The sequence below is a fragment of the Grammomys surdaster genome, unplaced genomic scaffold (assembly GCF_004785775.1).
Source record: "Grammomys surdaster isolate TR1022 unplaced genomic scaffold, NIH_TR_1.0 362, whole genome shotgun sequence".
NCBI classification, from domain to species: Eukaryota; Metazoa; Chordata; class Mammalia; order Rodentia; family Muridae; genus Grammomys; species Grammomys surdaster.
This window is the reverse complement of record NW_021604781.1, coordinates 833,192-849,607: the sequence shown is the minus strand read 5'-3', so window position 1 is coordinate 849,607 and position 16,416 is coordinate 833,192. Positions and strand designations below refer to the sequence as shown.

The window sequence follows — 16,416 nt, the reverse complement described above, 5'->3', positions numbered from 1 at the left end:
GCTGGCCCTGCTGGCCCAGGATTTTTTCACTCACACCAAATCAAACCAAACCCCTTTCTTTAGAAAAGCTGTGGATTTTCAAGACTGTGTTTCTCTGCATAGTCCTGGCTGTCCTGGAACTCACTCTATACACCAGGCTGGCTTCAAACCCAGAGATCTGTCTGGCTCTGTCTCCCAAGTGCTGGGACTAAAGAAGTGCACCACCATAGCCATCGAAGAAAAATAAATTTTTATTTTTATTTATTTATTTTGGTTTTTCGACACAGGGTTTCTCTGTGTAGCCCTGGCTGTCCTGGAACTCACTCTGTAGACCAGGCTGGCCTTGAACTCAGAAACATGCCTGCCTCTGCCTCCCAAGTGCTGGGATTAAAGGCATGCGCCACCACTGCCCGGCTAAATTTTTAATAGTTTAATAGTTAAACGCTAGTTAAGATTTTAAAATGAAATGGAAACATCGCCCTCTAGGATGGCTTGAAATTAGACCAGGTTGCCTTCAAACCCCTTTCTTGCTATTCATACTTATTAAGCATTTTCCACAAACAGCCTAAAGACAAGGCTCAGACCTTAAAAGGAACAACTGACTGACTTTGAAACTGCAGACCTGTTGGCAAAGAATGGTTAATTTAAAACCTTAAATGAAAACAACCAGTTCCCCCACCCCCAACTTCTAACCATGACGTGGAAATCACATCCAGGCTTTGTGAATAGTTTCCCAAGATGTACCAGAGCACCTGGCTTCTTTCCGGGAAGATATTCGCGCTCTAAACAGAAACTTCAAATGTCCTTATGCACCTTTGTCCCTCAGGACCCTGGAGGTCCCATTATAGACACGAGGAAGTCCGGGTGTGAAGAATTTCTGATTTTCAAAAGAAATGGTATAGGTTGAAGGATGGACATTAGTGAAATATTTGGCTAAAGAGGGAGAAAGAATCTAGGAAGGGGAAGTAAGGAAAAGGAGGTGAGGGAGGGAGAAGAGGAGGGAGGATCGGAAGAAGCATTGGCTTTGAAACCTCAAACAGCTCCCTTTCTTTATTCTGAACCTTAGATTGTTCAGCCGTTCTGTTTCTGGGCAGACAAAGGCACCTAGTCCAGCTCACCTGTTGGACATCACGGGAACACTCAAGTTTGTACCCTTTTCATTGTCTTCAATTTGGAGCCCGGGTTCTCTAAATTGGTCCCAGGAGAGAGTCCTAGAGGCAGACTTAGCCATTCGCATGACACCAGACGCAACCTCAAAGTTTTCAGAAGCTTGGGTCTGTTTTTCCAGAGGTCTGCCAGCATCTCTCCGGTAATACCCAACTGGCTCTCGTGCCCTCAAGAATGTTCTCCTTGTGTAGCGTCTAGGTTAAGCCTTATGATCTTCTCCCTTATCCAGCTGCCCGCGTCCACGTTCACATTCCAGGTCCCAGACCCCGATCACCCTCAGCCTGCTGTTCTCACCGAGGTTCCTGCGGTCGAAGTGGCGCGATGCTGGAGGGCTGTGGCGATCCGCTAATGCCCGAAGGCAGTCGGCCCTCCCGGGCTGCAGCAGGGACGCCTAGGGGCACCGCACCTCCGGGAGGTGGCGGCGGTGGCAATGCCAGCAGCTCCTCACCCGAGGTCACTGCACAATCCTGCTCGGGCTCTTCGCCCCCACCGCCCCCGCTTGCTGTCCCGCTACTACGTTTCTTATCTTCTTCTTTCTTCCACTTCATGCGACGGTTTTGGAACCAGATTTTGATGTGTCTCTCAGTCAAGTTCAGCATCACTGCCAGCTCCACCCGGCGAGGTCGGGAGATGTATTTGTTAAATAAGAATTCCTTCTCCAGCTCCAGCAGCTGCGCCCTTGTGTAGGCTGTACGGGTCCTCTTATTCTCCTCGGGTTCCGCTGCGTATGCACCTCCTGTGGGTGACACCATCGGTTAGCGAGGTCCCCCAGGCCCTATGAAGCTCAAATCTCTTATTCACAGGCCAAGAACAGACCTCCTACTGATCACAACTGTTTAGTCCAACCGCAGCCCTTTGCTCCAGAGCCCCACTGTGGTGGCATCAAGACTCTTCCCTAGGCAATGGTGCCCTTTCTCTCAGAGGCATCCTGGTTCTTACCTCGATATTACGCTTGGATCTGGCAGCCAGTGGTTTCAAAATTGGTTCATTTAATTGATGTTAAAATGGCTAAAATACACATAATAGAAAAGTTGATTGCCTCCATTCTACTAAGGATATGGTTTAGACATAGGATTTTAAACAAACGTTCTGACATTGACCCAGTTCAGTCTGATTATTATCTCGTCCTCATAGAGATGAATTCATATATATATATATATATATGTATATGTATATGTATATGTATATGTATATGTATATGTATATGTATATCCGAGAAATATTTCTAGAGTAAACTTTTACCACATATAATGATAGTTTTCTTCTTTATTCACTGTTTTGTTAAAAACAATGCTAAACTCAACAGGTTAACTTATTTTAACAAGATCAGAGCTCCGTGGTCTTTAATTCTAGCACCCAGGAGGCAGAGGCAGGGGGAGGCAGCTGGAGGTTGAGCTTGGTCTGCTAGCTAGTTCCAGGCTAGCAATAGCAACATAATGAGTCTCAAAAATAATTTCAAACAAATTTAATAACTCATTAATAGATGTAGACTACAGTTTGAAAGATTATGGTGGTCATTAACTTATAGACTTATTGACATTTTTGTTATTTCTTTTAACATATATCATTTTTATTGCTTTAAATATTTATTATTATTGCATGTAGAATATGCACGTGAGAGCGAAGCAGTGTGCAAGTGGAGTTGGGAGAACAACTTTAGGGATGTGGTTCTCTCCTTTTATCTTAGGTTTTGTTTTGTGGATTGAATTTAGGTCCTAAGGCTTGAAAGGGAAGTTTTGCTTTTGTTTTGTTTCATTTGTTTGTTTGTTTCAAACTTTCATCTTCCTGGGCCTGTATATTATTTTTAATATAGTTATAATTAACCACAACTGAGTGCTAATTGCTACTGTAATTTCAGTTAGCCCTCTGCCTCAGGGGAGAAGAAATACTGTTTTGGGAAAGGTCATATTTAGCAGGAGACCACAAACGTTGCTGAGGCCAGAACCAACCTGAACCAAGAGCTACTCTGAGAAAGAATGGGTCACTAAAGGGCTTGTTCGGTCCAGCTCCAAACCCGCATCTAAAGCAAGCAACAGGGCCAAGTCACCAGGAAATCAGTGACACAGGAAATCAGTGTTTCCCAGGTCTGGGTCCTTCCTGTCTCTACAGAGCACCCACTGCACTGGACTGTGGACGCTGGTTTGAGGACTCTCCAGCAAAGCTCAGTGGAAGAGGCTGAAGCTGGCTTGATTCAAGACAGAGCTGAGAGACATTTTTCAAATAGCTGAAAGGTGAATGAGTGTGTTGAAGGCAAGGGATTAATTTCGGGGTGGAATCTGCTCCCGTCTTCCCTCAGGTCATGGGGAGGCACCAGAAGCTGAAGTGAGTCCCCCTAGACCACTCTTTGGAAAGCACTCTTTGACCTTGTTAAAATAAGTTAACCTGTTGACTTTAGCATTGTTTTAACGAAACAGTGAATAAAGAAAAAAATTATCATTATATGTGGTAATATATACTACTTCTTGTCCCCAGGAACACAAACCTGTGTCCCCTTAAAGAAACATTTTAAATTGCCAACAACGTAGCTGGCAGATTCCCACCCTCAGCTGCCTACTTTGTCAAGTCCTAGTGAAAGACTGTAGGAACCAGTGTTCAGCTAGAGGAAGCCAGGGGTGGGAGTTAAAATTAGAATCTGCTGGTGAGATGTTCAGAGTCTCCCGATCTGATCCTTTTCTGGGATTCAGTAGAATTTGCCAGTGAGAATTGTGAAGTTCTCTTAGGTCCAATTATTTATAAGCGGTTATTGCCACTAGCATTCGTAGTCCCACTATAAGCCCTTTGGTCATTAAGCACTTTCCAAGGCTTGTGAACCCACTAAGCACACGAAGGTGCTTCTGAAGTGGAGCCGGCTGCAGCTCCTTACAGGCTTCCACCGGGAGAGCATAGTGGTAATCTGCAGCGAGCCCTGCTTGCAGAGGGTCAGAAAGCCCCCACCCCGCAAAGGCTTCTGGTACCCAGATCTCACAGTCAGAAGGTGTCTCCACAGGGTTCCCCAAACACAGGAAAAGCTTTCTGCTTCCCCTCAAATTTTACTCCCTGGCTTCTTTCCACTCTAGCCCAGAGTAGGAGCAGACAGTCAGAAAGAATCTCCAGACTTTGTTCCAGGGATCCCCAAAATCCTTGGCAAGAAGCAAACGGGCTGAGAGCCCCGTTGAGTGGAGGGTCTGTCTTCGGTCACCCCAATAGCACGGTCTCAGCGCCCTTTGGCCTTGGCCTTGAGAGGCCTCAGCAGTGGTCTACCTGTTCCATCTGCTTGGAATTGGTCAGATGTGGGGGATCTCCCAGCAAGAGTTTGGGCCATTGCCTCGCTGAGAAAATGAATTAGCTAGAGGAGCTCCCACGCCCACCCCCGCCCCTGGGTCCTTGGTGAACCTGGTTACCCCCATACCCTCTCGTCGGAGCTTTACTTGGCTGCTCCTGCAGTAGTGTCAGATCGGGCGCCTTAGGACCCGAGGACACTGTCGAGAATTCTCAAGGGATGGCAACTCCAGCTTCTTAACCCTTGGTTCCCGACAGTCAGTTGGAAGGCAAAAGAAAAAACAGCTATTTGCAGTCCAGGTGTGACCAGAAGTGGTTGCAGACCGGAAGAGATAACATTGTGCAGCGGCGGGCACAGGCCTCGCACGAATTGGCTGCCAGCATCCGGCGGGGTAAGGGACCTGGGGCTTGCACGGCTTGGTCTCTGCTGGAAGGAAGGACTTATCACAAAGCAGGCGGCTAAGGAAACCCAGTGGGTCTTGCTTCTTTGAGCGGGACAGCAGGAAAGAGGTCCCTTCTTCTGCATATTTACTTTCTGGGACACAGCTTAAGAGAACCCTTCAAACCCTCTTGGTTGGTCCAAAAAGAATTGGCACCCCAGAGGCCTCTGCCAGCTGCCAGACTCAGAGAGTGAGCCACCTGCCTTTCAGCCTGTCGGTGAGCACCTCATGTTGTTATAGCCTCTCCTTGTTCACCCCGCACCCCTTATCCTACTCCAGGACCTCGGCACCCTACCCTTCGCAGTCCTGGATGGAAGCAATTTTCCTTTCCCTTCCTGTTTTACTGCTACTCGGTGCCCCTAGGAGGCCCCCGTTTCTTTAATACAGCCACTAGGACAGGGCTGGGAAGTGAAGAGGCCTAGGGTTCCCAAGGAACTCCAGCCTAGGTCAAAGATATCTTGCTTAACTTGCTTGGTGCCCTTGGTGCCCAGGAGTCCAGGTTCCTCGCTGCAGAAGGATCCAGAGAGTTCGGGAGTTCTGAGCGTGACTAGGCCTCTTCTTTCTCCAACGTGGGAGCCGGCTCCCAGGGTAAGAAAAGCTCAGGACACGCGCAAGGAGGGAGGAGTGCTGAGTGGAGAAGAGGCTGCCAAGATGAGTGGACTTATTGGCTTCCTTAGAGTTTGTTCTAAGACTATGTTATCCCTGCGGGTTACAGAGAAACTTGGAGAAAAGGCCCGGGGGAGCGCTTGAAGATAGTGGCAGCCGAGTCCCGACTAGGAGAAGAGAAAGGGAGAAAGAGCCAGGCTTACCTGCCCATTGGCCTTTCCACGCGTGAGCTTTGGTGGATTTCATCCATGGGAAAGGGAGCTGAACGCGACTGGGCTCTTCCAGGCCCCCAGGCTCGGTTCCATTCGGGAAAGGTCCGGGAGGAGGATGGGCGAGACCGAGCTGAGCTGGGAGGTGGTGGTGGAGGTGCGCGCCAGCCGGGTCGTCGGCGAGCGGGGGAACCTCGTATGGGGAGATGTCCGGGGGACTTCCCTGCTCCAGTGTTCCCAGCGAGCCTGCAAACTGGGGTGGCGGCGGAGGTGGGGGCTGGCGGCCCATGTACAGGCACGCAGGGGGGTTAGCGCTGAACTCTGGTACCGGGCCCCTCTGGAATGCGCACGGGTCCTTGTAGAGTTGTGTGGCCGCATAGTACTGCTCGTCACTGTTCATGGTGGCAGCCGGCACTTGGGGGCCAGCAGCCCCGGATAGGGAGCTACCAGTCAGGCCTTAGGTGCTGGGCGGCTCGAGGATTATCAGCGCCACCCCAGATCGCTTTGACAGTTCTCCACTGCTCTCCTGGGGAACCAGGGGCTGGCGGGGACACACAAGCCGGCCGCCGTGCCATAGGCTCTGGGGCACCCCACGTGGTTCAGCCTGAAGCTACCATTGGCCTGGCGGACTGCCTTAAGAAGGAGACCCAGGTACCCGCGAACACCTGCACTTGTTTCAATTTTCTCTCTCAGTCCCCTGATCCCTGTCTGCGGCTGCGGAGCTCTCCAAAACAGGGCTCACAAAGATAGCAGAATCTTCACTCTTTTACAAAACCGCTCCCAACGAGCTTTAAAAAAAAGTTTACACCTTCTCTCCACACACCTCCGATGTATTTTGTTTGTTTGCTTTTTAAACACAGTGGGACGGGGGTTGGGGAAGTCTAATTTGGTAGCCCTGGCTCATCTGCAACTCAGGATGTAGTCCAAGCTGGCTTCAAACTCCCGTGGAAGCCTTCGTCCTTCTCCTGTCCAGTTCTGGGGTTGCAGGTGTAAGGCATCACGCCTAAATTTTAATTTTCTTGTATTTTTATAATGTTTGTAAATAATAGTGTGATATGCATCAATAAATATGATTTGCAAAACGTCAAGGGTGCAACTGCTGAAGAATGCAGGGTTTGAGAAATGCTTGCAGAGCCCAGCTCTGTAAGCCTGAAGCTGTCGTTTTTGTTGTTGTTGTTTTGTTTTATTGCTCAAACTATCTCCTTATTTCGCTTTATTTGCATCTGTTTCTATGTTCCCTATACTTCTAGCATTACGACTACTAGCTCTGGAAAAAAAATCACAGTGTCTTAGATTTTTTTTTTAGTTGAAGGCTATTGTTATTTAATTTTAGGGATTGGAACCTATTTGATTAACTGAGAACACACTCCCAAAAGTGCCGAAGGAACAGGAAAGCGTTGTCTTTGTGGTTGAGAAGTTGGGCAAAGGGTTGGCACGGGGTTTTCAAATCTCTGACGACGGTCCTGGAGTCTCTGGTGGAATCTATCCTCAGAGAAAACCCCATTTTGCGTGTTGTTGAAACAGGGCAGGCAGCGGAGCAAGGAGAGGAGTGGGTTGCTTAGAAAAGGAGATTAAAACACCGCATATTCAGGATGCCTGTGCCTGGCTTCCATCTGTCAGATACTTTGGATACTGGGGGTGGAGGACGCCTCCTTTAAGCCGGTGACTTTAATTTGAGTGTGCGCCCCGCTGGCAAGGATGGGCTAACTCCCAGTGGTCACGGTGGTTTTTGTCTGGAGTTGATATTACCCAGGCTGCCGACTCAGGAGTTGCTTGGTCTGCCTCCGACCTGGTCCTCCAAAGACAATGGAAGATTTTGGAGAATTTGGACTTCTTTGCACCTATGCAGAGAGCCTCTGTAAATGAAGGCGGGAGGCAACCAAGAGGAAATAAATCAGAATAGACCGACTTCCATTCAACCAAACTATACACTCAGATCTAGACCTTTGCAATTTTAATATTTTTTTTCTCCTAGTGGAAAATGTGTTTTAAATGCATTCAGTTGGAGTGAGCTATTCTTAACATCAATTATTAGACGCAAAAAAAGAGGGGAGTTTTGTACTCTGAAAATTCTTTCCCTCCTAGGATCACTGAGGGAACTCAGGGCAGAGGGGAGAGTGTCTCTGATTTCTTCAGGGAAAAGGGCCACCTGTGGCCCACGAGGGGCCTGGGAGTGAAAGGCCTGGGCGCCCGCGCACCTAATCTCGCTACAGGCCTGGCCTCAATGAGTCCATTGTTCGGGTGGCCGCCAGAGACTCGATGCTATCTCCTGGGCCGCGAGTGGCCACATCGATCGGAAGGACAGGGCCCGAGGGGGGTGGCGCGGCTGCAGGGTGTTGACCCTCACAGATAATCTGCCTAGTGGCCACGGGTTGACTTGGTGACGCGGTTATGAGCGGCTTCGAGCTTGGGACAAAGATAGGCACTTTCCCTATGGTTCCTCTCCTCACTTGGTCACTCCCTTGGGGCTAGACACCCCCCCCCCGTTCCCTCCCGAACCCCAACCCTAGAAGCCTGCCTAACCCACACCCCCAGGGTGTTTGCTAAGCACTTCTGGTCTAATTGCGTGCATTTCAGTAAATTGGCTTCCATCTCGATGCTTCATTTATTCCCATTTAATATTTTTGCTGGCCTTTGCAAAAAGAAAAGTGTTTCTCAGCAGAAAAACAAATTCGCTGCTTTCCATAGGAAACAAATAAATTCTCCCAGGCTGAGCAAAAACTTGAGACGAGGATTGCCGACCGTGTGTGTGTGTGTGTGTGTGTGTGTGTGTGTGTGCGCTGTCTACACAGAGGCATATTCTTTGATTTCAGAATTAATGTTTTCTGCCATCTCCTTTCTTTAAGAGGGATTTAGGAAACAAAGATTCAACAGTCATTTAGTACACCTTTAGAGAGGCGAAAGTCACCCCGAGCTTTTGATTTGGCTAATGGTTACAGAAGCAGAACCCTGCGGGTCTTTCTCTTTGCCTCTCTGGCTCCCAGTACCATCAGGTGGCCAAATCCATTATAGGTGATACGCATTTCCGCTCTGAATCCAGGCCGCCTGTGCCCTCCTGTGCCTCCAGCAGGCCTCGGAGATACCCAGCCATTAGGCAAGAGCCTTCTCGAGCCATTTAACAGCAGCTCTTATGGATAAATAAACAAAAAAGGCTGTAAACCAATTATACTGTGGACAGTGAAAAAGTCTTTTATTAGCAGGACGTCCTGATAGTCCTCCCTGATACTGGAGGTACTCTGCCTCCTCTCTTCCTTCCACTTTTGCTGAGACTCTGTTCCAGCCCTGGCCTGGTTTTGAGGCACCCCAAAGGCTGGTTTGGGCTAGATGGTAGGAATTAAGCCATCCTATCCCAGTGTGTGTGTGTGTGTGTGTGTGTGTGTGTGTGTGTGTGTGTGTACGCACGCGTGCGCGCGCGTGCGTGTGTATGTGTGTGGGGGGGGGGAGGATCCTCACTTGCCAGGAAAGATAGGTTTCCATAAACTTTAATTTTTAAGGCCATATTCCTTTCAAAATTATTTTGCTATTAAAAATTAAATGACATTATGCTGAGTTGAGAAAATCCAGGAACACAAACAATGTATATTTAATGAGAGTACTATGTTCTTGACTGATTTTTTTTTCTTGCTTATTATGATAGCAGGAATGTTAGTGGCCATGGAAGCATGCCTAGAGGATTTTGCTCAGGGTCTCAATCCAGATTCAGAATCTGAGTCACAGCAGGGAGGAGGGACCTGGAAGTTACAATGATGATGCCTTCAGTTGCTTTCTAGGGCAAAACAATTCTAGCGCCCAAAGCAGAAAATGGAAATGATTTTCCACATAATTCAGCACCCCAAACCCCACCACTCTACGTTCAAATTGTTTTAGCTTTATTAGGGTTTCTATTGCTTTGACAAAACACCACGAGGGTTGATTCCAGCTTACAACTCTCAGGCCACACTCATAGAGGAGCATTGCTTGCTGGCTTGCTCCTCACTGCTCACTCACTCAGCCTGCTTTCTCGTAGCACCCAGGGCCACCAGCCCAGAGGTGATATTGCCCACAACAACTGCCAACCTTGAAAGCCCACCCACCGAAGGCGGTGAGGGCATATACTCAATTGCTATTCCCTCTTCCCAAAATGAGTCTACCCAGTGTCTCTTTGAAACAAACTAGCCAGCATGTAAATACAGCTTAAAAATGGAGGGCGTTTGCACAATGCTCTTACAATGTATCCTATGTGAGTCAGTGTAGAAGCAGCTCCTGAGGAGGAAGAAGGAGACTCTGGAGGTCCTGGAGTTGGCTATACGCTTGCTCCTCAGGAGTGAGCCAGTGGTGGCTTGTTTTAGGTTTCATCCTTCTATACCCTTCAATCTCTTCAAGGTCAGCTGCTGTGCCGCCCACCTCCAGTCTCTGTGGCCTCCCCTAGAAGTTGCATTTCTACTCCTCCAGCCTGAGTCCACCCAAGCCCTGGTTTTTCTCAACCTACATGTGCAATGCCCTATCCTCCCTGCCTCCCTCCCACCCTTCTGTTCTAAGTCATCTATAGCAAGCTTCTAGCAACATTCCTGCCCCCACCCCATCCCCTTAGGGACTCCTCTTTTCTTCCAAGTTTCTGCCATGTTCCACACTGCCAGGTCCCTCCTGCTGCCTCCTTCAACCTCTGATATTTTGAATGGTTTGTTGGCTTCAATGTTATTTATTGATTAAATGCCTATAGGACACCTACTGTGTGCTTGTTTTGGAGGAGTCAAACTCAGTGGTGGAGATGTATTTGAGGGCTGAAGAGACAGCGCCACAGTTAAGAGTGATTAGTGCTTTTGCAAAGGATCTAAACTTGGTTTCCATCTCTCTATAGGTAGCTCACAACTGCTTATAACGCCTGTTTCAGGGACCCACACCTTCTTCTGGACTATACAAACATCTGCACTCATATGCACACATCCGTACGGTGATACATAATACATACATACATACATACATACAGACATACATACAATTACAAACCTTAAAATTATTTTAGGCTTACTTATTTTTATGTGCATGAATGTTTTGCCTGCATTTATGTGTACTGTGTGCACATCTGGTGTCTGGAGCTGTGGATGGCTGTGAGCCGCCATGTGGGTGCTGGGAATTGAACCTGAGTTCTCTGCAAGAGCAGCCAATGGTCTAAGCGTTGAGGCATCATCTCTCAAGACCGATGGGCCTTCAGAATCTAATCTGGCTGCTGTGACAGTATCCTAGCTTATTATACAGTATACTCAAGTATATATTTAGATAAACTCTTAAACATCGAAGGCTTGTCTTGAACTCACTAGGTAGCTGAGATTGGCCTTGAACGACTGAACTTTTGGTCTCTGCCTCCAGAGAGCTGGAGTTATATTCATGTGTCAGTACCCTCACTTTTTAGGTTAGCTTTTTCTTTTTTCTTTTTGTGATGGAGAGCAAAACCAGGGTCTCATGTATGTGAAGCAAGTGGTTACCACTGAGATACATTGCCAGCTCCGAGAATCTGCATTTACCTTACACATTCACAGGCATGCTATACATCAAGAATAAGGACAAGGGGCTGGAGAGATGGCTCAGTGGTTAAGAGCATTGACTGATTAAGAAGAGGTTCTGAGTTCAATTCCCAGCAACCACATGGTGGCTCACAACTATCTGTAATGGGATCTAATGTCCTCTTCTGATGTGTCTGAAGAGAGTGATAGTATACTCGCATATATTAAAAAAAAAGAAAAAGAAAGAAGAAAGAACAAGAGACACTTAGAGACTAAATTTTACTTAGTTTAAATAATTAGAAAATGCTTTCTATCATGAAGATGTCATAAAGTTGGAAAAAATGCCTAATTCAGGGGAAGTAGATGTCTAAGAGATGTCTTTTGAATCTGCAGGGACAACACACCTGTAAATCCTGACACATCACAGTGGAGTATAAACCCCCAACCCTGACACAAATTGCCTGTTGGATCCCCTCCTCCCCCTAATTTGTTATTTCTGCATGTAGCTAAGGATTTGGGAAGGGTTATTGGCTCTGGTTGCGCTTCCTGGGTTCCTTTTTATAAACAGGGAGACTCCTCTGGATGCTAATGTTCTCTCTGGTAGGCTCAGGGAAGTTGAGCAGAGCTCCCCAGCAGCTCACACATGAGTACAATTAAAGCCAGGCAATAAAACCAAGCTGTATTGATTCATCTCCAGGCAGGCCCATTAACTTGGGCCTTAATGCAACACTCTCTCTATTCTAACCGTGACCAAACAGCTTCCTTTAAAGGTAAATGAATTTTATATAATTTGTTAGCTAATTCCACTTAATTCTGCCCACATGAGCATGTGATAAGGGAATGTTAAACTGGTTAACAACATCGGGCTAACAGGGGAGTCCAGGAGGAGCCAGCATTTACCTCGGTGTTGGGGCCCAACACTGAGAAATCCAGATGACTAAGAGTGCCTCTGGGTTTTGGCTTATTTACTTTCTGTTCTCCCACTCCGAGTAAAGGGCACTGAGGCAGCTCTGGGCTCCATCTGTCACAGACCAGCTAACAACACAACAAGGACTCCTTTTTTTTTTTAAAGAAAAATCATTCTTAGTCAACAAAAGTTCCCTTGGACTTCAGGGAATCAGGAAGAGTTGAAAAAAATAATAATAATAGAATCAATAAGAACTCTGTTATCTAGTAACTTAAACAGCCTGTGCCTGATGGGATGGCAGAACAGGATTCTTATCTAGCAAACAGGAGAACTCTCTAGATAGTAAGTTATTTTTTTATAAAATGTTTCTAATCGGTTAGGTTCTGAAAGTGTCTAAGGCAGGAATAGACCAGAATCTGGTCCCATGACCTTATTAATTTAAGCCATAGGAAATAATTTGTTTGTTTAAAACCAAATAGGTATTATATATTCTTTTTATTAAAAATAGCATGTTAACTGTTGTATGGTCATTTAAATACTAAAAATGAGAAAACAAGAAATTCACACTAAACGTCTGATTTAATTAGATATTTCAATTACAGGCTAAACCTGTATTGACTACAGGCTAAGCCTGTATCATCCTGTCTGTGTTGTGAAGGTCAGTACTTGCCCTATGCTCTGTGCTCCTGAGTTTTGACAAATGGCATTGGAGCCTCCAGATTGAGAACATTTACTCCCCAATAACAATGTACCTGAAAAAACATCAGAGTTGTGTGCACTGCAATGTGAGGTCTCAATACACTGAAGGAAGTGGACATCTTTAATACCAAAACGGAACAAGCAAAGCATCAGAGAGGGGCCCCAGCTTGAGGGGGACAGTCCAGGTTTATCTAGTTCTCCTAAAAATTTCATTCATTTACTTATTTAATGTGTATACATGCACTCATTTATGTATGTGTGTTAACCTTAGCACGGACCACAGGTATTCAGGGAACTCCAAAGGCCATGAGAGGGAGTCAGATCTCTTGGTACTAGAGTTACAAACCAGTTGTGTGCTTTTCTGCGAGTGCTGGGACCTGAACCCAGGTCTTCTCCAAGAGCAGCCAGTGTTTTTGTTTTTGTTTTTCGAGACAGGGTTTCTTTGTATAGCCCCAGCTGTCCTGGAACTCATTCTGTAGACCAGGCGGCTGGGCTGGAACTCAGAAATCCACCTGCCTCTGCCTCCCAAGTGCTGGGGTTAAAGGCGTGCGCCACCACCGCCCGGCTGCAGCCAGTGTTCTTAACTGTTGAGCTATCTATATTGCTCCAGCCCTCTATATTTCTTTGCATGCAAATATTGATACTTTTAGCTCAAGACTCGCGAAACCTGGCATGTTTTAAAGAGCTTCTCTCTTCCACAGTGCAGGTGTCTAACTAACCAGATGGTTCATACCCACCAAAGAGATTATTGTGCTCCGGGTCTCTCATTAAAGGGGAAATGGCAGCTGAGGGGCTGCAGACCAAGCCTGTCTCTCCTGCTGAGTTCACAACCAACTCGATCACTTGCACACTGCACTTCTAGTACCTTCTAGTACATTTACAATCCTTGTAGAATTCCATATGGAATCTCCTCACGTCTCATGCAGGGTCTTCACGCATCTCCCACGGTATTCCGGTCTACCCATGAACTCAGAACTCAGACCTGACTTTCCTCTGGTTTCCCTGGGAAAGAGACGCTGTGGACCTAAAATTCAACTGAGGGGAGGAAATCTTTTCTCTTTACTCGTGCTTCATTGTAAAATGCAATCAATCAACGCTGTCTGCTGCGTTTGCAGAGTCATTTGTTAGCCTCTGCCAACACCGTCTCATTCAAGCCTTGAAGTCTCTGAAAGCTGGAGTTAGAGATTGCCACGAATCCAGATAATCAGCAGTGTTTTCTTACCTTCCCAGCAGATTGTAACAGACGTTAACAAAAAGGTAAACAGAAGCATCTAACCGCCACCCCCTCCCCGTGCCCTGAGTAATCTGCCTCCTGGCCCCGTAGTTACACAGAATTTATATTTTCCTCAAGAAAATGGACTGACACTATTTACCTTTTGGTGTTTATACAGCCAGTAGCCAAATTTAAATAGATTACCTAGAAAGATTCAGCTAGAAAAAGTATTGGAAAGTCTGTTCTCTTTCCTCCCCCCCTCCCCTTTCTCCTTCTATGTTTCCTTATGAACCTTACTCTACACTGCAGGGCCATTTAAAAAAGGAAATACCAGAGCTGGAGAGACAGCTCTCAGTGATCAGCTCAGTGGTTACAAGCACTTGCAGCTCCTGCAGAGGATCCTGATTCAGTTTCTCTCTCTCTCTCTCTCTCTCTCTCTCTCTCTCTCTCTCTCTCTCTCTCTCTTTCTTCCTTTCAACCTATAGCACCCAGTATTTCCAGGTGGTCTCCCATCCAACTACTAACCAGGCCCAACCCTGCTTAGCTTCTGAGATCAGACTAGATCAGGCATGTTCAGGGAGGTATGGCTGTAGATCTGATTCAGTTTCTAACACACATATGACCGCTCACAACCGCCTGTGACTCCCTCTCTGCACAGGCACCAGGCACTCATATGGTGTGCAGACCTACACTCTACTCATAAAGTAAATAAGCCTAAAGAAAGAAAATACCAACCTGGTCCCATATATCCACAATATTCTAGGACCCTTTTTCTTTGTCTTTCTGTGCTGAATAACAGAACTCAGAGGCAGGTGTGTCGAACGCTGTATAAAACACTCTGGTTCTCATTATTGTTTGACATGAGGAGAGAAAGTCAAATTAGAGATGGTTTGTGTATATTTCGGCTGAAGAGAACAATCTTTTTCTTGTGTCTGTGGTATTAGAGACTGAATTCAAGGGCTCCTTTGGCCAAGGCAAGCCTTTTCTCTATGTTACAGCCTTAGGTCTGAGGACCCAGCTAAAGCCACCATTTTTTAGTTCCTTCCGGTAAAAGGCAGTAGGGTGGTCTTAAAAAGAATCAATAGGCACATGGTTGCCTGATATATCCTTTCTTCCTAGTCTCATTCAAACTTTTTGTTTGTTTGTTTGTTTGTTTTTGAGACAAGGTCACTCTTCATAACCCTTGTTGGACTGAAACTCACTATCTAAACAGGCTGGCCTTGAACTCACAGAGATCCAGCTGCCTCTGTCTCTGGAGTGCTGGGATTAATTGGTGTGCCACCACACTAGGGGCTGTTGTCACTTTTCTATAAAAATGTATACAAAAGAGTTGGTTTTGTTCAATGTCTTTTTTTTTCTAACTCAATAGAAGGTTCTAGCTAATGGCAGCTAGATTTGCCCAGGTCCAGCAGGTTCCAGAGGCTCACAAATTGCTCCTTTCCTTTCACCCACTTGATCCCCAGGAATAGCGAGTCCTCCAAGTTCTCTCCCATTTGGTGTCTGCCACTCTCTCCACCAGGCAGGGAAAGACTCTAGCTGGGTGACTTGGACTTTGTAGCTCTTGAGATTGTCACAAGTGCTATGAATCATCTTTCCAGAAAGATTCACGCACGTATGGTGCACGACCTTCTTCAGGAGCATCCTGGAAGTGCACAGCCCCCTCTGCCCATCCTACCCCAAAGCAAGGCTTACCAGAGACCCATCTGTGCCCACTGTTTTTTGGTTCTGCTTTTCTCTTTCCTACTTCTGAGTTTTACAAATGTTGCCTCATTGTCAAAGTTCATATTGGCTATTGTTTATTGGTTATTGTTCATTGGCTGGGCATGCTGTGTCAGAGGGCTTACACACTGGCTTAACTCCACTTAGGAGTCCTGCCGTGGTATTAACCCTGCCAGTGAGGACGATACATATATGGAAGGTCAAACAGTGCATTTGGAAGATATGAAATTGTAATTCTAAGATTAATTAGAAATTCATGGGCTTAAAGTGCGTTGGGCTGTGACGTGGATCTGTTGCATAAATAGTCATTTGGAATAACATCACTCTGTCCTTCCTTCTCATTGTCTAGCTATCTGCTTCCTGCCAGGCACTGTGATAGGCTCTGGAGACATAGCAGCATCAGATACAATCCTTGTCGGAAGCTTTAGAGTCTAGCAGTGGGAGGAGAACACATGTACACACACACACACACACACACACACACACACACACACACAGAGAGAGAGAGAGAGAGAGAGAGAGAGAGAGAGAGAGAGAGAGAGAAATCCAGACGCCCCCCAGACTGTGATCTCCCACCTCTGATTGAAACTAATGAACATGCTCTACACATAGATACAATGTAGCATCCTTGATTCTGTCCTGTACTGAAAGCACTCCGGGAGCTGTGCATTACTATTCACTAGAGGTTTGACTTTGGACTTTAGCCGACTCATGTTCCAATATAGTTTTTTTCTTGAGA

General features: G+C 46.5%; 1 protein-coding gene and 1 pseudogene across 1 annotated transcript; both read right to left on the bottom strand.

The window, feature by feature from the left end:
- Positions 1-418: 418 nt before the first annotated feature.
- Positions 419-6,202, bottom strand: Pdx1 (pancreatic and duodenal homeobox 1). The gene is made up of 2 exons (XM_028779845.1): positions 5,654-6,202; positions 419-1,882 (listed from the first exon to the last, which is right to left on the bottom strand). Exons 1-2 carry the CDS (start codon positions 6,057-6,059, stop codon positions 1,437-1,439), a joined length of 852 nt encoding a protein of 283 aa, XP_028635678.1. The 5' UTR covers positions 6,060-6,202; the 3' UTR covers positions 419-1,436.
- Positions 6,203-14,434: 8,232 nt separating this feature from the next.
- On the bottom strand, positions 14,435-14,553 carry LOC114631481 (annotated as a pseudogene).
- Positions 14,554-16,416: the final 1,863 nt, after the last annotated feature.

Coding starts and splice junctions, on each gene's coding strand:
- Pdx1 (XM_028779845.1), bottom strand. CDS start 6,059: ATGAACAGTGACGAGCAGTACTATGCGGCCACACAACTCTACAAGGAC. Junction 1,883..5,653: donor GTGGAAAGGCCAATGGGCAG/GTAAGCCTGGCT, acceptor TGTCACCCACAG/GAGGTGCATACGCAGCGGAA.